This window comes from Prionailurus viverrinus, chromosome A2 (genome assembly GCF_022837055.1).
Source record: "Prionailurus viverrinus isolate Anna chromosome A2, UM_Priviv_1.0, whole genome shotgun sequence".
NCBI lineage: Eukaryota > Metazoa > Chordata > Mammalia > Carnivora > Felidae > Prionailurus > Prionailurus viverrinus.
The window spans coordinates 96,595,412-96,621,389 of record NC_062562.1 but is presented as its reverse complement, the minus strand read 5'-3'; the positions used below and the strand labels follow the sequence as shown (position 1 = coordinate 96,621,389).

At 41.6% G+C, this 25,978-nt stretch overlaps 1 protein-coding gene and 1 long non-coding RNA gene across 5 annotated transcripts in view; one reads left to right on the top strand and one right to left on the bottom strand.

The window, feature by feature from the left end:
- Positions 1-1,505: 1,505 nt before the first annotated feature.
- LOC125161245 (uncharacterized) lies at positions 1,506-14,426 on the bottom strand. The gene is made up of 3 exons (XR_007150511.1): positions 13,906-14,426; positions 9,864-9,937; positions 1,506-1,555 (listed from the first exon to the last, which is right to left on the bottom strand). It is a non-coding gene; the product is annotated as an uncharacterized LOC125161245 (long non-coding RNA).
- CDK6 (cyclin dependent kinase 6) overlaps positions 13,565-25,978 on the top strand; it is a 260,707-nt gene continuing 248,293 nt past the window's right edge. The window contains exons 1-2 of one of the 4 annotated variants that reach the window (XM_047850934.1): positions 13,565-13,991; positions 16,840-17,445. In XM_047850934.1, the coding sequence (XP_047706890.1) occupies positions 17,213-17,445 (233 nt within the window). In that variant the 5' untranslated portion in view covers positions 13,565-13,991; positions 16,840-17,212. Of the gene's footprint in view, positions 13,992-15,247; positions 15,503-16,579; positions 16,728-16,839; positions 17,446-25,978 lie in introns of those variants that run through there. The other 3 variants (XM_047850938.1, XM_047850937.1, XM_047850936.1) reach the window with 3 other exon arrangements.

The window sequence follows — 25,978 nt, the reverse complement described above, 5'->3', positions numbered from 1 at the left end:
TTTCAGATACAGGGGATTACTCTGAAAAATAACATACTCTCTAGTTTAGTTGGTTCTGCCAACTGGATCTTATTCTTGATATATGTAAAAAGCCTCGAGTATCTGATATTTGGGAAAGTGTATCCTCCCAGTATTTGACATTTTTAAAGCTGAGAAACCATGAAAAAATACTATAAAAGAAGTGTTAGAATCAAGACAGAATATAAAATAACATCTTTTTCTTACCCAAGACAGTATCCGTAATGTTGAATAATCAAATCAACAACAACAAAATAACATGTATTTGAATGAACCTAGGAAAAAATGTGGCTGATTGCATATAATATATGGATGTCTCCAAAATAAATTCTGGCCTTCTTGGGATTTTTCTTCTAGTAATTTACAGGGCCAGACTTTAAATTTTTGGGCTGCTCAACTGTCCACTTCTTTTTTCTCCTCATTTGAAATTGACACCACTTCTCTGTTCCACCATCTTAAAGGCACCACAGCTGTTGTTTACTGAACTCACATGAGACCCATTTCCATCTTTCTAAATGAATATAGCACCTGGTTTATGATCTTCTGCCACATCCTCATTCCTCATCACCACTTTCTGACAACTTCAAAATTCATGCTGGGGACCCATCAGTTACCTCAGCTGTAGAGGCTCATGATCTTGTTCCCTGCAATCCTCCAACTCCACCCTACTTCAGCCATGCATTAGCAAGATCATCCCTGAATTTAACCATTATACGCACTATTTGTTTTTGATGCACGACCCCCATATGTGCTACTGCACTCCTCCCCTTCCCAACCTTCTCCCTGCTTTCTGCTCACTGAGTTTAATAAACACTCAATCCTTCATAGTTTAATCCATCCATAAACACTCTTCCCAGCCTATTATTGCCCTCCCCACTGAGGTCCCTGTCATATTCTTGTGACCCACCATGTCAGTGGGCAAACCTATGTCACACATGCGGTCCAGTGTTCTGTGTGTGCCCAAGAGCATTGCTGGAGAAAAGCTGGGATGACTCTGACTCACTGTAACACACTCATGCTCCCTACCACTGTGCCACAATGCCAACAACAATCCCTGATTCAGTGCCGAGAACACTCTCCTCCACGGCTCTGCACACATAATTCTCTCCCATGTACCTCAAAATCTCATATAACCTTCCTGTGTCATTCATAGCAGAGACTTCCTGAAGCAATTGAATGTAACAGGTCTCATATCCCCTCAACATCTCAAAATACACCTGTCTCTTCATTTAACTTCCTTCAATTTACATCTGCTTCAAAGACACTTTTAACACCATTTATCTGACTTCCAATTCTCACCTCAAGGTCTCTCCAGAAGCCCAACATCATATTACAACTTTTTACCTGAGGGGTTCCTGGGTGGCGCAGTCATTAACTGTCCAACTCTTCATCTCGGCTCAGGTGGTGATCTCATGGTTCATGGGTTTGAGCCCCACATTGGGCTCTGTGCTGATGGTGCAGAGCTTGATTGGGATTCTGTCTTTGCTCCTCTGTGCCCCTCTGCTGCTTGTGCTTTCTCTCTCTCAAAATAAGTAAACTTAAAAAAAATAAAAGACAAAAAAACGTTTTACTTGAAATCATTACAATATATGTTAACTAACTTGAATTTAAATACAATTTAAAAATAAATAAATAAATAAAACTTTTTATAACATGTTCCCATGCTGAGTACTAAGCTGGCACATGGTAGGCACTCAATAGATATTTATTGAATGAATGGATAAATAGATAAATCTATACCTGGATGTTTTACTTCCAGTTTGACTCTAGGTAAATGGCATTAATTGGAGAAGAAAAGGATCGTCAAAGAGGAAAACTGCTTACTGCCTCTTCCATTCCAGCTGTTGCTATTACCTTTGACTCTAGTCTTCGGTGCTGTATTGATTTTTCAACAGCAGAGCTTTTTTTTTTCTTTTTTTGAAAGTAATTGTAAGATGGAACCAGGCCCACATATGATTACTCTAAGTGAAATGAAAACAACTTGATTGCACACATGGTGTTTTAAAGGGCAACAATTAAATGTATATTACTTAAGTACACAGCATGCATAAAGTAACCTATTTATAAAATCAAAGGGGCATAACATCACCCCAAAACCATCCTGATCACTATCATACTTCTGCTACATTCAAATTCTTATAGCCTGATGACTACTGTTTTTGTGTTCTTCAAATGTATAGGATCCTTATGATGGTATAAAAAATAGTCACCCACCACATCGTTCTATATATTTTCCTACATGCTGTTTCTATTATGTAAGCTATTTTAAATTTCTTATGATCTTGTTAAAAATATGTGTTTATAAATTGTAAATTCTGTTTTTCTGGTTTCTACAGCTATGATTTTTTTCCCCTCTAAATATGGATGGATTCCAGAAAACCCAGAGACAATATCTAACAAGATCAGAGCAGAGGAAGGAGAGGAATGGCAAATAAACATTTTCCAGTGTCGAGTTAGGAAGATATTCGATCTTTCAATGTGCTCAACAAATGGGTTTAATAATGCACATTTTGGTATAAAACAGTTCACAACAGAAATATTTGCTACTCAGCCCATTTATCCTGGGAATTACACAACATGGACCATTTTCAATAACTCTTTTCATTGTAATGATTTCCTCCTGCTCAAGCAACAGAGATGTACAAACCATTTTGGTCTAGAAATGTAATATGTCGAGATACGAATGTATTAAAAAAATTAAAATACAATCATTTTCATCACTTTGGTTCAGTGTTATATTGTCTTTCTCAAGGTACTTTAGCCTTCTAAACTCTTTCCAATGAGAATATAAAACTTCTTTTTATTCAGAATCCATACAACTTGACAAAACAGATTTATTTAAAAATCATAGTAAACTATTGATAGACCAAAACAAGAGATGAATATACTTTTTTAGGAGACCAGTTGGCTTCTCTTAATCTTGAAAGTTAAAGACCTTGAAGTGCCTTTTGAATCATAAGAAATAACATTATGTTTGGTATAATTTTGACTCATGCAAATATATGTATGTATGTGTCTATTTATTTCTTTTGAGAGAGAGAGAGAGAGCAAGCAGAGGAGGGGCAGAGAGAGAGGGAGAGAGAGAATCCCAAGCAGGCTCCACACTGTCAACACAGAGCCCAACATGGGGCTCCATCTCACAACTGTGAGATCATGACCTGAGCTGACATCAAGAGTCAGACACTTAACCAACTGAGCCACCCAGGTGCTCCTGTAATTTTATATTTTAATGTCAATCCATACATATCATATAGATAGTAACTTTTTTACTTAATTGAATTACGGAAAACCTCTTTGAATATTCTGAATGAGTGGAAGTCTAACATCATCCATTTAATCATTCATTAATTTATTCAGCAAACAGGTATTGAAAGCATATGATGTGTATAGCACAATAGTAGAAACTAGTTCACCAAGGAGTTTAACAATTAAGAGAGAGAATTAAGATATATCTCTATATCACTGTAATTTGCAGTATAGTAGTCTTCTCCTGCCCCAACTTACCCACCAGGGATATGTTCCAAGACGCCCAGTGGATGTCTGAAACTGCAGATATAACCAAGCCCCATTATACTGGTTTTTCTTATGCATGCATACCAATGATAAAGTTTAATTTATAAAGTAGGCACAGTAAGAGACTAACAATAATAACTTACCAAAATAGAACAATAATAACAAAGCTATGTGAATGTGATCTCTCTCGCTTTCTCTCTCTCTCAAAATATCTTATTGTATTGTACTCACCTTTCTTTTTGTAATGATGTGCGATGATAAAATGCCTGCATGAGGTGGCGAAGTGAGGTGAATGACATATGCATTGTGACATAGCGTTAGGCTACTACTGGCCTTCTGACGATAGGTCAGAGGGGGATTATCTGCTTTCTGACAAAGCTTGACCACAGGCAACTGAAACTGTGGAACATGAAACCACGAAAGGGGGGGGTCTACTGTAATTATTGCCACAGAAGATATGTTGTAAAAGTTTACAGGATCATTGAGATTTGAGATAATTTTTTTTTTTTACTGGCCTGACAATTTAGTCTTACAATTTTATGTTTCACAAAGCTACATGAATGACAACAACATAAAGCACTACACTCACTCATGGGTTTATTCTTTCAGCCTTTGTGTACTCAGAATTTTTTACCACGTTTGTCTAGTACTTGAAAAGCAAAAGTTTCATTATTGAGCATGTATTGTGAGGAAGGCACTAAGCTGAGCACTCATCCCAAACATTAAAAATGAAGGTAGCAGACATGGTCCCTTTGCTCAAGGAGTTCCTAATCTAATAGGACAAAGAGGAAAAAATACACATTTGCACTGAACATGTCTTTCATTCCTTCCTACATTCTCACCATCACTGGAATTGAATTTTATTAGGCATCAAAGTAACCACATTATTTCATCCATGCCCCCTAGGAGCAGCAAGCAATACAATTGGTTATGGTCGATTTTATGGTTAGCCCATGATTGTTGATAAGACAAGTCAGTGTTTTCAAAAGCACTGGATGCTGCTGGTATAACCCACACATAGGTTAAAAGTGCTGAGATGGCATTTCTGATCAACTTGAGCAGCAAACAGTCTTTGATAAAGGGCCTCAGATGTCTAAAGCAGAAGCTGCTTGAAAGAACAAAATTCTACCCAAGAAGTGAGAGCCTGAAAGATTTGCTTCTGGGGATTCTTCCTGGTGACATGACAGGTCTTTTCCCTCCTGTGAATGAGAGCAGAAACAACAGAAGAATGGAGGAGAGGACTGACAGCTAATGCAGAACAGACTGCAATGTATGAGAGAGGAAGTGTAGGAGAAAGTAAGAAAAGGCAAGATTTATGAGAAGAAAGGGAGGGAAGAGGAGGAGGGAAGGAAGGAAGGAAGGAAGAAAGGAAGGAAGGAAAGAAGGAAGGAGGGAGGGAAGGAAGGAAGGAGAGAGGGAGGGAGGGAAGGGGAAAGGAGGAAGAAAGGAGAGAAGAAAGGAAAGAAGGAGGGAGCAAGGGAGGGGAAAAGTAAGAAGGGAGAAGACTGCATATATCACTAGTAGCAAGGGATCCAAGGGTGTGGTGGCTGTACCGATTGAACACAGAGTACTGTGCAGTAAATCCTGGGCCAGGTGCCCAGGAAAAAGGACAGTAAAACTCTTAAGAAGTGACAGCTGTTTTATCAGGAGGAATATTAGTAATAATCATAACTAACTATGTACTTTCTCTGTGCCAATCCTGTTAAGTGCTTTACGTGGATTAACTCATTAAATCCTCAGGACAACCATAAAGGCAGGGAGTCTTAACCCAGATAAAGAAACCAAGTTTCAGAGAAGTTAAGTAACTTACCAGGGGACACAAACAGCTCAGTGGCAGGACCTGGGTTTCAATCACCAAAGCCTGGCTCCTGTGATGCGATTCTTAAGCACTGAGCTACACCTCACTGGCTCTTACCGGGCTTGCAAGACTCTAGATTTGTAATATGGTAGAAAAAAATCATGATGGATTGAGACCTGAATCTGCTCACCTCTGGCTTCCAAACTTCTTCCTACTCTTTATATGAGGAGAGACAAGTATTTTAAACAAAACTCACATTTGTTATATACACATTCCAGTGTAAGACACACATTCCAGTATAATTTCAATTAACTGAATATACTGACTTTATAGTGGCAATAATTTTAGATAACAATCTGTGGTGTGTTGAATCAAATTATCCTTAAGCAACATTTTTGTGAACAATTTCAGCTGAAGCCCCTAGCAGAATATTGGTTGCATGTAAAATACATAAATTCAGAAGGATTGCCCTAAAGTTATGTATTATAGAGAGTTATTTTCATTAATAAGCTGTCAGCTAGCCAACGATGGGCTAGTTGTGAGCTTGGGTAAGAGGAGAGATCATTTATTCATTCATTTGACAAATATTTATTGCCCACTATGTGCCAAGGAATTATTTTAGTGATACAAGAGAACATAAAACAAATTTTGAGCTCTTCTGTAGATTATATGCTGGAGGTGGGGGGAGACTGACACTAAACAAATAAACAAATAAGCCTATAATGTGTTAGAGGATGATAAGTGCTAAGGAAGAGAAACAAAGTGAAATAAGATAGATGGGAGTAGATGCAGTTCATGTAGGGTGGTCAGAGAACATCCCTCTGATGACTTCTGAGTGAGACCTGAAGGAAGTAAGGAAGACAGCCATGCTTATGTGTGGGTGAAGAGCATTTCAGCAAAAAACAACAACAACAACCAAAACTCCAGCAAGTGCAAACCTCAGAGGCATGAATGTGCTTGGTAGGTCTGAGAAACACTAAAGAAGCCAGTATGGCTGCCGCAGAGGAAGCAAGGGGCAGAGTGATGAGAAGAATCAGAGCAGAAGTGGTGCAGGGCAAGACTGCGATTTTATTCTGAGAGAAATGGGATAACAATGGAGTGTCTGACACTAGTGAGCAGTGATTTGAACTGTGGACATAGACCTGGGAAGTTGAAAAAAAGAAAAAGAAAAAAAGAGGGTAGGATAGGGGAAGTGAGGTATCTCCCCTTGCATGCTTCTAGGGAGAGAGTATGGGATAGGAAATACAAGGTTGTCTAAGGACAAATAAACTTCTGCTAAGCTCAGAAGGCAAGGTTGACAGAGAAGAGATTGAGAGGATGACAAACAGCTCTTAAAGGGAAAAAAGTGGGAGCCAGGGACTGTGGAAGAGTGATCAGTGGAGGAACTCTTGCAGGGAAGCAACAGAATGCATGGCTTTTAAGACAAATGTCAGCAAGTATGGGTCACACCAGAGCAGTGGGAATGAAGAACAGAGAGCCACATGGAAGGAAAAGGGTGAGGAAGACCGGGGGGGGGGGGGGGGGGGGGGGGGGGCTGGGAATAGATGAAGAAGGTTGAGCAGTACTGGGGTAACGTCTCAGGTGAGACAACCCACTCTCTCCTCCATCTGTCACATACCCAGAGACCGTTGTGGTTTTGTCAAAGCCTAAGATGTTTGGTGTGTACTATTTCTGGGGTTGTTCCTCCTGCAATGGGTAGATGTTTCAAACCAGTTTAAAAAAGAAAATCTTGTTGGTCAAAGGGTTAGCTGTCTTTAAAAAGAGATAGAATAGGAAGTGTGATTTCATGAAAGGGATATTGGTTGCATACTAATATTTATTAAAGGTCTGTTAAATGCAAAATGCACAAAGTAGAAAATTAATTCTCACCCCGGTTTATTATAGCAGATAATTGTATCCCTACTTTATGGGTGAGGGAAACTGGGGTTCTGAAAGTTTAGTAACCTACTCCAAGGTCACATTGTGGCCAGGCTTCTGGTTCCAACAGCATAAATGTCCCTGCACATCTAGGGAAGACCTTCAAGCTAACTGTGCGCATGAGCCAACGTAGTAGAAAACAACACAGGGACAACAGCCTGTTCCTCTGCACACGTTTTGGATCGGCAGTTCTCAGGATTTCTGATATTTCTGGAACTCCTCAGATTCACAGCATACTGCCTTTTACTCTCCCAACCCCCCACCCCCACCCACCACCACTTCCCACTGCCTCACAGGACACTGGCTGCCACTCACATTTTCAATGGTTTACAGATATGTCACATCTCCCAAAGTTATGCTTCATGGTATCTTTAAAGAATTGCTGTGATTAGCCAAGACTTCTAATCTTTAGTATCCCAGCTCTGTGAGTACTACTGTAATTTACTTATCACATTTTATTAATGAGGGTTGATTGACTTAATCCATCACATTTAGTTTTAGCCCAGTAATTAAAAACCTGGCTCCTCTCGCCCCATCTAGTGAATTTTTCTAATGTTTTTTTCCCCGAGGTATTCATGTCTATTGTCTTGAAAATCCAGAGACTTATGTTAGAGAGCCCCAATATATTTCACATTTGAAGTCCAGACCCCTCTTTGGGTTGCTAACATCAGAGTCCCATCCACTGGCACTGTTCTTGTTTAGGGCATTTATAAGAACAGATGTAGAATGATGGTGCCAGACGATAGCATTTTCAAGCTGCAGCAGCACCTATACGAATCGTTGAGTCTTATCATCTTTTTTATTGACAAAGACCTTAAGGTCTCAGGGCTTAAGTGTGTTGCCCAAGGTCACACAGGTAGTTCATGGCCAACTCAGGTTAAATTTCAGGTTTTCTGACCCACAGACCAGCAACCTCAATTACTCTTCCAGATCTTCTCTTGCAAAGGTAAAACTCTGTTGCCTCTCTCCAAACTGTTTTCATACCATCTTCCTAAATGATTAGCAAACCCACTTAATAGGCATAGACACTGAAGGTCAGAAAGGTTACATGACTATAACTGGGGGTACAGTGAGCATTGCTGTGAGGAAGAACTAGGAATAAAACACAGGCTCTTGACTTAGAAATCAAGGATTCTTTCCTTTCACATACACTCACATAGATATTAAAGACATTGTTCAATAAAATTAGCAATCTTTCTCAGTTCTGGGCTATGTAGTTTCTAATTGATCTCATAATTTAGTACTTGCTCTTTTTAAAGAAAAATTGTTTAACTGGAATTTGCAGGGGGAGGAAATGCAGAAAATTATGTCGGTATTTTTTGCAGGTAAGATTTTAGAATTTGTCTTTCAGTCAAATTTAGAAATTTATCTGAACACATTTTCTTTCAGACAAATATGTTTTCAGTGACTAATATCTTCAACGCAAGAGAAAACATAACAAATCCACAGAAAGTAACAGGACAACCTGGTTCTTTCCTATTTAAGCAAAGTGGAACACTGTCGTCAACTTTTCAGATGTTATTCTATTTATGCCACACTGTTCTGGTATGTCTGTGCCTGCTTGATTCCATAACACTCATAGAGAGAGACAAGAACAATTGCTGCATTTCATTGATCACCTACTATGGTCAAATGGCACAACCAGGTGCTGGATCGTTGCCAAGAGGAACAAGGATGGTAAACTCGCTTGGAGAGCTCAGGGTGGTAGAAAGCAGAGCATCAAGCTTGTAAGGAGGTAGAAAGCAGATGGCCTCAAGGAGTCAGAGCTGAGAGGGATGTCGTTCAGCTGAGGGGATCTCCCAAGTTTTGAGAGCTGGGCCCTAAAATGATCATAGGATTTAGAGAAGAGGAATAAAAGGAAGGGAACTGCAGGTAGAAGAGACTGATTCTGAAATCCTGACATCTCTATCCTTAAACTTTGCTGAGATTATATAAAAAATTATTATGCTGTATCTCCCAGAAGGGAGTAGGAAGAAGTAGTCCCAGAAAAGAGGGATGAAGGATATAAAGCCAACTTTCTCATTGACCAGTACTTACTTGACATAAAATACTTGCCAGTTACTGTGCTAGGCATTGAGGACACTATGATGTGAATGACAACAAATTTATAACAGAGTTTAAAAATAGGACTCTCTAATTTATGGTAAAATGTTTGATCCACAGAGCTATGCTATTATATACTTTCTTACAGAAATTCAAAGACCCCTGCAAAGAATGCCGTTGTATATTATTTTGGGGAAAAACCCATAATGAGACAATGTAGAAGAGTTACATGAATATGGGCACATACATTACACAATCTCATTTAATAAGATGGATTTCAGTGCATAATAGGACAGACACAGAATGCCATTCATCCTAAAAGAATTAGATTGCGAGGACACTCTATACTCAGAGCCCTGAGGCTACATCTCTTGGCCCCAGGACCTCAGCTTGTACTTCCTTCACTTACCCCTATGGTCAGGCCATTCACAGAAGTTTCTCTCAGGTGCCCAAAAAGAAGCTTCTCCCTTTGCCCTTCCTTCTACCTCCCAGATCCCACTTTATCATGATTTACCCCCACTGTGTTGTACCCTCACTGCCTCATCTGAATGGTCTATGTAAAGCATGTACGCACCTTTCAGCTCAACCAAAGGCAGTTATGCCAACACAATTGTTAGGCCATGTGTGCAGCGGAGATTCAAGTATTACCTTAGAAAAGAGATGTTAGAAGTCAGTGAAAACTGTAGGACACTATAAATCAAAAGGAAATGTAAATATTTCAATGTGATTATCACCATCTTTTATAAGTGTATTTTTACAGTTATTTTACTGATTATTCAGGATACTAATATAGATGATGAAAGGATCTTAACACGTTTCGAACGTGTCACGACAATACGCCAAGAACACACAGGTATTCACACACACATACATAAACACACACACACACACACACATACACACTAAGCAAAGAGAAGATATGAGTGACTATCAGAAGGGAAAAAAAGAAAATATGACAATTGTACAAACATGAACATAGTACTGACATGTTGCACAGGAATAATTATAGAGCAGTAGAACCCACAAAAATGGAAAGTTCCAAAAAATAATAATGTCTGGGTTTTTTCTTAAATTTATAAGCTACTACCTGATACATTTTTTCCCTCACGACAAATATCAAAATTTGCAAGTTTCACTGCTTAAATCCAATATATTAGATCACATCACATGCAACAACAAAAAGAGAAAAAAAAACAGGTGTTTTCCAAATCAACTAGAAGTAATTTATTTGGAAGACTGAATTAAAAAATCCTTTAAAATGCAGAATTTTACAATTGAAGAAAGTTGGTAGTACAATTGAGTTTTCCTAGAATATTTAGTAAATTTTCAGTATTTTAAGGGAAAACCTAAGAAAACTTCTTGAAAATGCCTGGGGAAGAAAGAATGCATTAAAATGCACTGCATTATATTATACTATTTCTGTTAACATTATAATTTTTCACAGTAATTACTCAACAAAGATAACATTTACATACACATATAAATCAAGTTAAAGATGAGGGCAACTGATCTTAAAGTTATTAAACCAAAATAAATTTTTTATCAAAACAATAAATAGATCTTTATAGACAAAAAGTATACATTTGCATGAACCTCCAATTAAAATTATTGTATAGTGGATTATAGCAAAACATTATTTCTGAGTTTCTAGAAAATATATTTTATAAATTCAAATAGCCAATATAAATCAGAGATGATTTAAAATTAGATGTACATTATAAAGTTACTAATTTTAAATAAATTACTCATTCCTTAAACAAGACTACAAATTATAGAACAGAATTTTAAATTTCATTTTTGTTTTAGGGAAAACAAAAATTTACAGATATCTGATATAAAATGTTCACAAAGAATGCATCTCTTGTGTGACACTAAGAAAACTTTCAGCATAAGCTACAACATCATATTTGAACATAAATACATTACTTCTATTTTTTAAAAGCCTGTAAGATGATTTACAACTTTCAGATACCAGATACATGGCATGCAAATCATAATTCTTGAATGCTCCGCATTCATTCATAAAAGACTCCTAAACAAAGGGGTAAGAATTTGGTTCACAGTGTAAAAACTTTGCACAAATTTTGTTATGATAACCTATTACCCACAGAGGAAGTTATCCATAAACAAAAACAATCTGGTATTTACTAATTTTACACAATCCATTTTAAAACTTCCTGGTCTGAGGCTTGAACCAACTGGATTTTATGTGAACCATAACCAGAGAGAGTGAACAATGATAAATTAATAATATCAGAGAAAGCAGATGACATAAAGAGAGCTAACACTCAGGAATTATAATTAAATAAAGTTTCTTTCTCTCCTTCTTTCCTTCTTTCTTTCTTTCCTTCCTTCCTTATTTCTTTCTTTTTCCTTCTTTCTTTCTTTTCTTTTTTTTCCTTCCTTCCTTCCTTCCTTCCTTCCTTCCTTCCTTCCTTCCTTTTCTTTCTTTCTCTTTCTTTCTTTCTTTCTTTACCTCGTACAAGTGATATATTAATCTAAATGATGGAATTTCAAATCTATCTATGGTTGTTGTCAAATTCAGTAATTAAAAATGCAACCCAGTGTAGAAAAGACGTTTTTCTGTTAATTTAAAAAATATTTATGGCTTACTATCTTTCAAACAAATTATTTACCCAAATAAATTCTTGCAATCATTTGCTGGTTTCTATGACTATTTATTGACAATTATTTCTAAATTACATAAATGTGTTAATTACCAACAAGTAAATTTTGTTTTAAAATCATTGATAAGTGTAACACTTATAAAAATGGAAGATTCTCATGTATCTCTGTCTTAAAGTCTAATCATTTGTAGTGATCTAATATTTCATATAAATACAAAATCTAATAATTGGTTTCTTAAGTCTATAAGATATATGAGGTTATAGATATCTTTACAAATTTTGTTCAGAAATTGAATTTTATTTTAGAAGATATACTCCTAAGCACAAAATGTATTTTATGAATTATCTTAAGTATAAAGAAACACAAATATCCACTTTATCATTCAAGAATAAATTATTATAAGGGATTGCAAAACATTTGCTAATGGAAATGCAACAATTTTTATTTACCTAACCTGTTACTTCACACTGTAGTATAGAATGAATTTTATAAAGGCAAAATTGATTTACTCTGAAATTAGCAACATGGTTTAATTAAAAAAGTCACAAGATTTATAGAGGTAATATTTCCAATTCAAATAGTGTTTTGCTGGGCTTCAATTTTTCCAGAGAGCACTGAAATAAATAAATATTTTTTTGGCTTTACTTTAAGATATTTAAAAGGGTTTTAAGTATTCTACAGATACAGACTGTAAAGAACCCTGAATTCTTTAAAAAAAAAAAACAAACAGCTATTTCTTTCTTCTTCTTTTTTTTTTTTTTTTTTTTTTTTGGTTTTGCTCCATTGTAGGAAGTCTTGAAGACTTTGTCTTTTTTTTTTTTGTCCAAAATCTCATTTTCACCTGAAATAATTGTATTCAGGTTTTCTTAGAAGGTAAAGTATACATTCTTACAAGGTTTCAAATTTCAGAATTCCAATAATGCATTTAAACTGAGCACCCACTGAATCACGTTCTCTACTCTTTGTGTGTGTGTTCTGTGTGTGTAAATGTGTGTCTATTATCTTGCAGTTCTGTTATTTGTATTAAATTTTAGTCTTTTTAGCTCCCTAGAAATGCCTTAGTGAACCCTCAGCAATTGCTAACCACTTAATAATTGTGAACCCGCCAGCCCCTTCAAGTAGATTGTTAACCACAGAGTGCCTGACAATTTCCAAATCATATCCTCTGTCCAAAAGGAATAGATAGGGCTTTGTGAGGCCGAAAGGAAGCGAAGGAAAACAAAACAAATGTAGCTCATGCTGAAAGTGAAAAGTGCTTGGACAGATTAGTATTTTCTTTTCTGCAAGGCGCCCTGCCAGATTTTTCTTTTTTAATAGAGAAGAGTTATTTTTTGGTTTGATTTTTCAATTTCTTGGAAAGTGTTGGTATTTACCATCCCCACCGGCCCCTCATAATTATGGTTGGTTGTTTTGTGTTTTTTCCATCCGTCCACATCACAGACTACTGATCCCCCCCGCTTCACTCTGTCAAAACCCCAACTCTGGGCGACCGTGGGTTTGGAAACTCCGCGGACTCCCGACGACACATCCCACCCTCCCTCTCACGCCTCTCATTTTAGTAGCAAGATCCCCCACTCCAGTTGCAGCGAAAGCCGGAAATTTTCATTTAACTCCCCCCCCCCCCCCTCCCCACTCGGAGCCGAGAGCTGGGGAGCTGAGAGGCTCAGAGCACAGCCGGGTCTCAGCCGCCTCCCCTCTCTCCGGAAGGCTTTAATTTGCACACTTGCTTGCCGCTGCGAAGCGAGCCCCTAACCCCGCCGCCGGGTGGGTCTCCAGCAGAGACAGCCTCCGGGGGCCCCGCCCCGCCCCCGCTCCCCTTGCGCTCTTTCCCCGGCTCCGGCCCCGAGCCCCGGCCGGAGCCCCGCGGCCCCGGTTCGCCCCCAGCGAGCCGCGCGGGCGGCGCCCTCAGCTGTCCCTCCGCCCTCCGCCGCTGTGCCCACCCCTACGCAGTAAAGAGTGCTGGTGACTCCTTCCTCCTGACGGGTTACCTGCTTGGCGCCGCTGTGGACACGTGCGGAGGTCGGACAGACACTCGCAGCCCCCTCCGGAGGCCTGACGCGGCAGGGCCCCGCAGGTGAGGAGCCGTGCGTTGGTGTGGGTGGGCTGCTGGGTGGGGGGTCCCCGGGGGAGATTTGGGAGCTTGGCCAGGGTCGGAAGCCAGGGTGTGGGTGGGGGTGACTGTGATGGTGGTGGTGGTGGGGGTGTATTCGAAATCGGCTTTAGTTAACCCCTTACCAACCGAGGCAGGCTAATTACGGAGAGCAATTTTGGGGAGCTAGAGGAGTCCCTCCTAATCTGGCGAGAGGAGGACAGCCTACCCTAGGGACACCCCGAACACTAAGATCCTGTGCCTACTCCCACATAGCCTTCCGCACAAACACCCACACACTCATCCAGCTTCTTAAAGCGGAATATCAACTCCACTCAGACATTCCCAGAATAATCCACACTTTAGAGTTTAAAATGCACTGCCCCTGGGGACTCCATGCGGGACAATGTGTTTCCGTGCCCCATATTCATTTCCCCACGAAAGCTCTCTCCCCAGCTCGCGGAGGTGTGGGTGTGGCCTCCACCTTCCTCACCACGAGATAAATGTTAACGCACGCAGGCTTCTTGCTGGCAGCCCCTGCGGGGGTGTTATCCACACTTACTGGAGTGCACGCAGGCGGCCAGTGCACAGGCTTGGAGCCCCACAAAGACGCACGTTTGCTTTAGTTTATAAAGTATAATTTACTTTTATAATTTAAAATATCCGAGTTAAAACGCACACCCTGCGGTAAGCAGCTCCGGGCCCTGCATTGCGCCCGACAGTGTGCACGTGGGGCGCATCTGCGTGTGCGCACACGCGGGAGTCGTGGTCCCAGTGCGGCCTCTTGTCGCTGCGCTGGTGGCGACCCTTGCGGTGCTTGGCAGGCTTCGGGAGAGGCACATGAAGGATTTCATTGAGTGTGAAGACAGAGAGCAGAGACAGAAAGCAGAGGGAGGCGGCTGCAGCCTTTGTAGTCGCGGAGGAATGCGGAAATGTTGAAGCACTATGTCAAACTTTTTTGAAATGGGGTCAAGTCACATTCAGCCAGCGTGGGAAAGCAACAACAACAACAAAAAAAAGTGGAGGAGAGGGGGGGAAAAGGCACTGTTGCTCCCGTTTCTCTCCGCCGGAGCCGACCGTCCGGGGAGCTAGGGGGGAGAGGTTGGGCGGGCGGTGCGGGGCCAGGCCCGGGCAGCGGGCGCAGCTCCCTGCGGGGGTGGGACGTCCGCGACGCTGCCTTCGCAGCTGAGCCTCCCGCTGGACTAGGGCAAGGAGGGGGGTGCGGGAGGGGCGGGCTGCGCTGCCGGCGGCTGCTCCTCGGCTACCTGTGTGGCCCTTTGCCTGGCTCAGACCCCTGTGCAGGCCCTGGGGGGGTGGGGTCTCGTTCCTTGGCTCCTCCAGGATTCGCCTTCACTTTCTAAGGAGAGTTTCGAAAGGAGTGAGTGTGAGGGGCTCTGCCCCCGCTGAGGTCCCTTCTGCCCGCACACCGTGGGGATCGCGCCATTTGTTTCTTTAATTCCTGGCAGAAGGCGAGCGGGCCAGAAGTTGCGGGGCAGGTAATTCCGAGGCTTCCCGGGAATTCCGGACACGAGGCCGGCGTGGTGAATGCCCCGCCGAGGCCGCGGCGGCCGTGGGTTGGAGGCTCCCTAGGTCCTGGATTGCAACTCAATGGGGAAGGAAAGTGTGCCCTCCCCTAGCCCCCTCCCCGCACTTTGTTGTGCGGAGGGCTGGGGGAGGTGGTGCGTTTGGCCCCTGATAAGACCAGGCCTTAAGCCGAAAGAGGAATGGAGCAGCTTCCTCTGCTACTTACTTCAGAGACGATCCAGGGAGTGGGAAAAGGTTCTGGAGTCCTGGCCCCGAGGACGCAGCCCCTTCTCTCTCACCCCCAAGGCTTGGCATTTACACCCCCCCTACTACCAGCCTTTTTAAGACGAGGTTAAGTTTTGTTGAGGTTGAAATTAGTTGAAAATTTCAGGGCGAGTCACGGTTATGCTACCTTCTTCCCGAAGTTATTCTTTAAGGAGATGACAAGCTAAAGAGCGGCGAATACCCTTTTCTCCCACCCTTATGGTCCCGTGGGCGACTCCCCCTCCAGGGCCCCAGCGTTCCTCCACTCTCGAGTAGCGGGAGCCTCAGCCCTCCCCGACCCCCATGGGTTTCCACCAGGGAGGTCCTCCGAGTCGGAGAAAGAATTCCGTTTCCAATGCAGACTCCTTTACCCCAAAAAGACCATTTGTGTGTGCAAGTCGTTTTTAAATGTCTCCTCGTAGAAAAACTGAAAGTAGAAAGAAAGGAAGCAATTTCCGAGCAGATGTCTGACCACCCCTTCTCGCACACTCCCAGCATCGGGTTACAGGGTCCTGGGAGCCCCCACCCACATTCTGCAGCCCCACACCGATGGACCCACAGTCTCTCCACAGCAGCCTGGGTACGACCCCTGAAAGGCCCACGGCACCCTGGGAGCCCCACTCCCTGCACGTCTAGGCCCGGGGAGGTGGGGTGGGTAGCAGTACAACACAATGATGTAGGGATAAATATTAAGCCGTGACATTGACGTGCCCGGCACCTCCCCTCCCCCGCGCTCCCGGCACACTCTGGGCTGATCGGCACGCCCCCTCCCGTCCACTGCGTCCCGCGCCGCTCGCTCATCCCCGAGGGGCCCCTGCAACCTCTCCGCGCGAAGACGGCTCCAGCTCTGCAGGGAAAGAAAAGTAACTTCGCTTTTCTCAGTGGAACCAGGAAGGATTAAGCAGCCTGGGAGAGGGCAGGAGCGCACAGAGGGTAGCGACGGGGGCTTTTATGCAGGAGGAGGAGGGGAGTCTGCGGGGACCCGGAGGAAGGCGCTTGGGATGTCTGATTGCACTTTTTCTTGTCCTCCCGTCTCTTCTTTTAGGTGGAATGATTGTGGACTGAGACGCGCTGGGGCATAGGCTATGTAATCGCCTCGGTGTCTGTGCAGAGGACTGCGCTTCTGGGAGGGAAGAGGAGGGATCGGCTCGCTCCTTGGCGACTCGGCAGGCGGAGTTTCGCGGCGGCACCGGGGTTGCGCCCGCCCGCGGGGAGGTCGCTCCATCCAGCCCCAGCAGCCGCGAGAGCCGGAGCGCGGGAGAGCGGTAGTCGGCGGGGGCGAGGGAGAGTGAGACCGAGCTCCGGGGCGTGAGGGAGCGGGCCGGGAAGTCCGGGAAGAGGCGAGCGGCGGCCGAGAGCGAGCCGAGCGCGCCCCCCGCCCGTCCCAGCGGCGCCGCGCCGGGCGGCGTCCAGACGGCATGGAGAAGGACGGCCTGAGCCGCGCGGACCAGCAGTACGAGTGCGTGGCGGAGATCGGGGAGGGCGCCTATGGAAAGGTGTTCAAGGCCCGGGACCTGAAGAACGGAGGCCGGTTCGTGGCGCTGAAGCGCGTGCGGGTGCAGACAGGCGAGGAGGGCATGCCGCTCTCCACCATCCGCGAGGTGGCGGTGCTGAGGCACCTGGAGACCTTCGAGCACCCCAACGTGGTCAGGTGAGCGGGGGAGCGGCGCCCTCGCCGTCGGAGGCCGCGCGCGCCGGGGGAGGGCCAGGGAGCCTCCGGGCCGGGACGCTGCCAGGCCGGAGGGCGGCAGGGGAGGCATGGCGCGACCCGTTGCCCTTACAAAGTGAGAGTAAGTTATGTGGACAGAGCCGCAAGCCAGAGAGGGTGACCTTGCCAGACAGCGAGCAGAAAGACAAGTCAGGAAATGTGACCTGCGCAGGCTTCCCTGCCGCTGTGCAAGTTCTGCGTATTCTCCCTGCTGGCCCTGAAAGAGGGTCCAGGAAGTTGGGTGCCTTTTAGGGACAGAACGAGCCAAGCTGAGACGTGCCCTGCCAGCCCCCGCATAGTTTCCCTAGCCATTGGGGAATTTTTGAGAGGCTGAGAATAAGAGAAGTAGCAGGATGCGGTGAAAATTGGGATGAGAATTTTCTTGGTGGAGCTTCGTTTAAATAAGGTTTAAAAATATAGAAGCATAAAAATATTTTTGCCAATCACATCCAGTTTTTCTTTAAAGTTATATAATGAAAAATAAGCATCAAACAGGGTGGCCTAAGAAACTTCTTCCAAAAATGTTGCCTATTAGTGTGTATTACTTTATGTCTCTGGGTCAGCATAGTCTTTAAACTACTTCTCAAAAGTAGTGATGTTGAGTCCAAGATGTGGAATCTTTAGATTCCAAGTGTTCTGCTTTTGCTTTTTCTGGAGGGGTTGTGGCAAGTGGATGGAGAGACAGCATTTCTTAAAGCCTCTCCTGTGTGGTAACCAGTAATTAAAGTGTGTGTGACTACGATAATGGTGTTTTCTTAGTAATCCTGGAATTTTCCCATTGTGTGGTTGACATTGTGTGTAGTGTCATCCTTTTCTTTTCTAAGCAGATATGTGTAGTTTTAAGTAAAAAAGGAATGCACAGAAACTTGTACAAATTCGGGTGGGATTTTACCTGTCAACTCTCAACCATAGTGTGTTGGAAAAAGGAGGTCTTGGGTATTCTTCCTGTCTTCTCATCTATGTGGGGATTCTTTTCAACAAATACATGCCTACTGTGTGTGCTGTGGATGAAATTATGTAAACAAACACAGCTAAATATTTTTGTAAAAAGTCCAGCAATTTAACATTAGTCATCAAAGTCAAGAGACCCAAGACTGACCTTTGAAATACCAAGCCCTCTAGAGACTCAGGGAGCCCTAGTGTCTACAAAATCTTCCTGGGAGGTTTTAACTTGTGTCCCCTTATCCTAGGCTGTTTGATTTGTGTGGTGCTTTGTTCCCAACACAGACTAAGCCTAGAAGGCTGCAAAGAATCATAAATACGTAAAAAAGGTAATAAATGGCTATGAAAATAGGACCCCCATTATACCTCTGCTTTAGCCAGTTGAGGAGAGGGGCAAAGGAAAATGAGACCAGAAGAATGAGTGTTTTAGGAAGTTGGGCTTATACATAACAGCAACAGGTGACCTTTTGTGCGTGTTTTCTTTGTTGCAAACCGACAAAAACTCTTCGGGTGAATCTTTGTGATGTTGGAGGGGAAAGGGGTGAGTACATTTTGTCCCCTGTAACTTAGGTATCTTCCTGGAAGAATCACTTAGGTTCTTCCCAGAATTTTAGGATCAAAGTTCTTGTTTTATTTTGTCTGTTGCCTATGGGGAGTGTCCAGTTTTTTACATGTAGATAAATAAAATACTGTCCTTCCAGCATAGAGGCATTATAGAGGCACTCCTGTGTAACATTATTTTTTACAAAGCACTATCCCTTTAACAGCAGGATGGTTGTTTTTGACATAGTGTTGGTAGATTTTGGCTAATCTATCTTACTCTCTTGATTTATACTCTTGAAATTGGTATGTCTTTAGAGATTTCTAACTGACCCATGACTTGAATTCTGTACTGAGAAATTTCAGGAGGCTATACTCAAATTGAAGGTGAAGATATCTAAAGGTTTTCTAAAATTATTTTTACAGGTTAAGTGGTGATGATGATACCTACCTCTTAAGAGTTGTGAGTAGGAGCTGAGATGGTGTATATGAGAGCAGTTTAAATTTAAAAATGCTTCAGGTGTCCAAGTGTTATTTGTTTTCATGCTGATTAGTGGGGCTGTTGCCTCCAAACAGGTTCCCAGTAAAATATCAGTTCACCTGACCTTTTCTATAAAGCAAATCATACTCAAACCCAGACATTAGAGGCTCTGGAACCAAGAAACTACTTGGATAGAACAAGCCTGTGGTTTGTCAGAAAAGACCCATCAGTCCTATGCCATGAAATTCAGTGGCACTTGAAAAAAAATTATTGATGATGTCATCTTCATGAGCTACATATCTCCATTCCATTTTGTTTCCTTCCTGTTTCTTCTCTTTGCCTCTGCCTTGGGGCAATCTTTGGTCCCCATGACTTCCTTAAGTAGACTAGGAATTCCAGATTTTGAAGGTTGCTAATATTTGTTCAGGCAGGGTTGGGAAATCAAGGACAGGTAACAACAATTCTTTTCCTTCCAAGGGAGAGTTGTCAAAGTTGGACCCCCAAACCTGTGACTTATTGGTGCCCCACAGTGTCAGCTTTACAGTGCTAGGGCTGGTTCTTAAAAGGTTTCTTAAAAGGACAGATATCTCTGTAAGCACCTTCAAGTCATAAGTAATTGATCAGAATTATAGGCCCTTCCCACAGGTAGTTAAACCTCAAGCTTGAAGGGGCATCATAAACATATTAGTTTTTTCAAACATTTAAGAATTAATTTTGATGGATTTGCCAGAAAGGCTGACTTGTTATTGCTGGCACTGATACTGCCTGTATGCACAGGGATAATGACTTGAAATTCTTGTTTACCTGTGCTGGATGTATCCCAGGCCCAGGCTTGATCAGCCAATCACTGTCTAGCCTGTAAATTTACTCTTATTTTACAGTTGGTAATCCTAAATCCTAGAGCATTTGCCAAAATCAGACTTCTGTGTGAACCTATGTTGGAGCTTCTATACTCCACCAAGGAATCGTTTTACCTTTTGACCTAAATATATATAGGTTAAAATATATATGTGTGTTTAACCAGCAGTCTGTTGATTCACCAAATATTTATTGATGGCCTATCATGTACCAGAACTACTGCTAGTAGTTCTTTTTTCTCTTCAAAAATTCACTTCTCTTTATTTCCGTTGGCTTGTTGTGCTATGTTTAGACTAACTAGTTTTATGAAACAACTAATATTTGTAATGATTTAGTTATCAAGAATTTGCTGATTGAATAAGACAGCCAAAACACGAATCAGAATCAAATGCTTTTCATAAATTTTTTTAATGTTTATTTATTTCGGAGAGAGAGACAGACAGAGTGTGAGCAGGGGAGGGGCAGAGAGAAAGAGGGAGACACAGAATCTGAAGCAGGCTCCAGGCTCTGAGCTGTCAGCACAGAGCCTGACGTGGGGCTCGAACTCATGAACCATGAGATCATGACCTGAGCTGAAGTCAGACGCTTAACCAACTGTGTCACCCAGGCGCTCCTGAATCAAATGCTTTTCAAAGATTAACTTGCACCTTAGGGACAGATGTACAAATAGATTGCTACAAGAAGATATTGACGTGTAACTAACAGATAGGAACATTTGGGCTCCATGTATTTAACAAGGATTAGGAAGAAGGACCTACTATTTAAAAACCATGGGGGTTAGGTGCTGGGAAAGATGCTTGGGTAAATCACTTCTCTCAAGTAATTCCCGGCCTGGTGTTTGAAGGAATAAGATGATCATCAAACCCTGATACTTCATGGTAGTGTGTCATTACAAAGATACTGGTAAGTGCTACCAGCCTTGTCCCCAGGTATTAAATTTGTTAGTGTAAGTGTAATTCAAATTCAAGTACTGGTTCAGAAACTCAAGGTGAATTTTCCAATTTTCTTTTTATTTTAAAAAATTTATTTAGGGGCACCTGGGTGACTCAGTCGGTTGAGCATTTGACTTCAGCTCAGGTCATGGTCTTGCAGTTCGTGAGTTCGAGCCCCTTGTCGGGCTTTGTGCTAACAAACAGCTCAGAGCCTGGAGCCTGCTTCAGATTCTTTATCTCTCTCTCTCTCTCTCTCTCTCTCTCTCTCTCTCTCTCTCTCTCTCCCGTTCCTCTGCTCATGCTCTGCCTCTGTCTCTCAAAAATAAATAAATGTTAAGAAATTTTTTAAATTTATTTTTAATACTTCTTTATTTTAAGCTTATTTATTTACTTTGAGAGAGAGCATGCGAGCAGGGAGAGGGGCAGAGAGAAAGGAGAGAGAGAATCCCAAGCAGGCTCTGCACTATCAGCATGCAGCCCGATGCAAGCCTCGATCTCCCAAACCATGAGATCATGACCTGAGCTGAAATCAAGAGTTGGACACTTAACTGACTGAGCCACCCAGGTGCACCTAATTTTCTCTTTTTAAAGATCTTAGTAATGTATAACATAAAAAGAAAATAAAAATATTATTTTCTCTAGGAAAACCTAATCATTAATAGGGTAGAAGAAACCTGGCATGTTGATGCAGCAAAAAGCTGACCCTTCAGGTGGATTAGTTCATGGGAATCCTTCTGAATAGAAGTGTTCTCTTGCAGATAAAGAATATGTTTCTTCGGGCTTGTTTTAGTGAAAGCAGGAAACACAGGAGTTTACTTTTCTTTTTAAGTTTCAGTATGTTAGAAGTAAGTTTGGTCCTTCCTTCTCTAAGAATTCCTTGAAAAGTTTCCAATTTATCAAGGTTATTTAATAAATAAGCATTTTCACAGTTATGTTCTGCCCATGCCTTGTTGCTGCAGAAGAATTTGGTAATGCTGAATTGTTGGCCTTATGCTTATATTCTTTTTTACACAACTGTTACCACCCTGGAATTATTAGAATTTCCCTATTAAGGAGGAAATGGATTACAGGAGGGAAACTTGTATAAACTTGAATATCTCTTGGTGTATTTCCCTATGTTTAAGACATGGACAAGTGAATATCTATGAAAACAGGTTCCTTGTTAAAAGTAAATTATCCTTTTTTTCTTTTTTAATGCCTCACTATAAATGATTCCTTAAGAATGTTTTTTCATATTGAAACATCTAATTCTTATGCTATGTCATTGCAAACTCATGGGTATTAGAGTTGGAAAGACTTTGGAAGTCTTTCAGCCCTTTTATGGTATAGATCAAGAAACTAAGGCTCAGAGGTTAAGCAATTTGTCTATTGTGCCATTTTTAAGTGGTTGACTTGTTCTAAAATCTGAGTAGCAATTTTTAAAAAATTCTTTTTGTTTGTTTGATGGAAGAAGTTAAGCAAGTGAGTACATTTCTAGTTTGGAAAAAAAGAACTATATGTAGACAAAGGTAATGATTTGCCAGGAATAAATGACATATCAATTCAGGAAACTCCTGAATTCTATGGTGTGCCTTACTGAAGTTTGTCTGTAAAAAGTGATTATCTATTAAATTCTGCCATTAAGGAATTTGGGTAATAACTATGATCATATAAACAGCTATAGTTAAACAATAATGTAGGTTAATAATGTACTTAAATAAGTAATAATAGTGAATTCATTTTAAGGAAAACGATGGAAAAAATCTAAATGCTTGTTTGATGAATGAACTATCACATAATGTGGCTCTGGCATCTACTACCCATTTAATGAAATAAACACCATAGTACTTGAAAATTAGGCAGCATAACAACCTGGAGACCTATGAGCAAATATGGTACTGCTTCTTGAAGAACTGATCGCACTATTGCTTTATTTGTCATGAGGTTCAGTGAGCTTGTCTTCCTAGGAAGGAAATGTGTGAGTTTCTTGGCGTAATAGAACATGACAAATGAAATCTGGGTGCAGGAGGTTTGGTAATAGGACAAGGTAGTGTGCATGGTGTTGGGCTTTGTCCAGTGGCCAAGAAGCAGCATTGAAAATGGGCACTGGTGGTTGGTAGCAAGCGTGCCTACATAAAGGTCATCACCATCTGTGATGATCTATAGATGCTAAGTCTGCAGGTAGGTCAGCAGTCAGAGGGAGGAGTTTTATAAGAGACACTGGCCAGTTGTTTTAAATATCGCCAGTTTGCTGCCATACTTGCTTTTATTTTACTATCTGCACACGTAGCTCTCTGTTGAGAAATGAAGTAAAAGTACCTTAAGACATGTGGCAAGGGGGCACCTGGGTGGCTCAGTCAGTTAGGCGGCTGACTTTGGCTCAGGTCATGATCTCATGGTTCATGAGTTCGAGCCCCGCGTTGGGCTCTGTGCTGACAGTTCGGAGCCTGGAGCCTGCTTCAGAATCTATGACACCCCCCCGCCCTTTGTCCCCTCTGCAGCTCATGCTCTGTCTCTGAAATACAATAAAATAAAAATAAATAAACATTAAAAAAAATTAAAAAAAAAAAGACATGGGGCAAGAATCTGTGTGAGTACTTAGTAGTAGCCTGGAGGTCCATTTGGGATAGGATAATTATTAAACATTTAGTAGTTTACCTAAATTTGAGCTACTGTTGTTGGCTTTGTCATTTAGGCAATGATTTTAATTTTTAATTCTTATTATCTGGCTTTCCTAAAGGATTTTAATGCAGTAGAATTAGAATTACAGTATATGGATTTTTGAATTGGAAGGAGTCTTAGATATAACCTAGTCCAAACCCCTTTGGTCTGTGTAGGAATTGTTTTGTAAATATGTAAAACAATTGTCTTATTTTTAGTCAACTGTTTTATTCCACAGTTATATGCATTTTAGATCCAAATTGAGGATGTCCAAGGTTCAGATGCAGGTTTATATCCAATGTTTGCAGGACTCATGGTCATTGCATGTCAGAAAACTCCCATTGGGGGTGCCAGGGTGGCTTAGTCAGTTGAGCATCCTACTCCTGATTTCAGCTCAGGTCATGATCCCATGCCTCTGCCCCTCTCCCCACACTCGTGGCTCTCCTTCTCTCTCTCTACAAACAATAAAAATTTTAAAAAGAAAACACTTCCTTGGGTTGTAAAAAGTGTTTTCAATTTAATGATTTTGCGTTTTTTCTGACTTGAGTACAGTATTATGTCTTTTATATCTATAAATAACAATGTCTGCAACCATGAGTTGCCCGGTATGTATTTCCTGAATGAATGAAGTAGAATAAATTAAATTATAAACCCCCAGATGAGAATTTCTCATCCTTTAGAGCTGGATACAGCATTAGCAAGTATTTCCGGCTAAACACTGGGAGATGATTGGGTATTAACTGCGATGCATCTGCACACCAAGACTGTTTAGTAAGAACCTTCAAATACTTCTTTCCATTTTTAAATTATACAAAACCCATGTTTTGTCCTCAGTACTATCTTGGTCTTTGGTAGGATTTTCTTGTGTTCTTCCTGTGCATTTGCTACATGTATCCTCCAGGCAGACTGACTACTCTGTATATGCCCCTTGCCATCCACCTCTGCAGCTTTAATTAGGGTTGATTTCGGAATGTGCGCTCAGTGCTCTTCCCTGTACTACTGTTTCCACCTGTTGAAATGCTACCCATCCTTCAGAGCCAAGTTCTGATGCCACCCCTTTTTTGTGTGGTGTACTCCTTAATACCTACATTTGGATAAAATTTGTTTCCTTTGAACCTCGACATCTTTGAACTTCCTTTATGACATTTAGTATATGTCTGCCCTTTTAAATTATTACATCTGTTATATAAGATATAATCTTAATTTTCTGCTCCACTCACCCTCTTATGGTCCTCTAAGACCCAGAAAGTGTCTCGTGGTCATGTTCACTTACATTCTACGTCCAGTAGAAATAAAGTGAATAAATGAACACATGCATGAAATAATAGAAAAGAGGTTCAATTAAAAAAGGAGGGAACCATTTGGATTATTTCCATCAAATGAATATTAATACTAAGGAGTGTCAAATAAAGAGGGAGAAGGGATCTGTATATAGAATTATACTTAACTTGGTTTCCTGGGAATAATAAAACATACTGAAAAGAGAACATTTCATTTTTGTTTTACTCCAATCTATATAGTTTATATTGAAGTGAGTTTCTTTTTTTTTTAATATGAAATTTATTGTCAAATTGGTTTCCATACAACACTCAGTGCTCATCCCAACAGGTGCCCTCCTTGATGCCCATCACCCACTTTCCCCTCCCTTCCACCCCTCATCAACCCTCAGTTTATTCTCATTTTTAAGAGTCTCTTAAGGTTTCCCTCCTTCCCTCTCTGTAACATTTTTTCCCCCTTCCCCTCCCCCATGGTCTTCTGTTAAGTTTCTCAAGATCCATGTAAGAGTGAAAATATATAGTATCTTTTTCTGTATGACTTATTTCACTTAGCATAACACTCTCCAGTTCCATCCAGGTTGCTACAAAAGGCATTTCATTCTTTCTCATTGCCAAGTAGTATTCCATTGTGTATATAAACCACAACTTCTTTATCCATTCATTAGTTGATGGACATTTAGGCTGTTTCCATAATTTGGCTATTGTTGAAAGTTCTGCTGTAAACATTGGAACATTGGGGTACAAGTGCCCCTATGCATCAGCACTCCTGTGTCCCTTGGGTAAATTCCTAGCAGCGCTATTGCTGG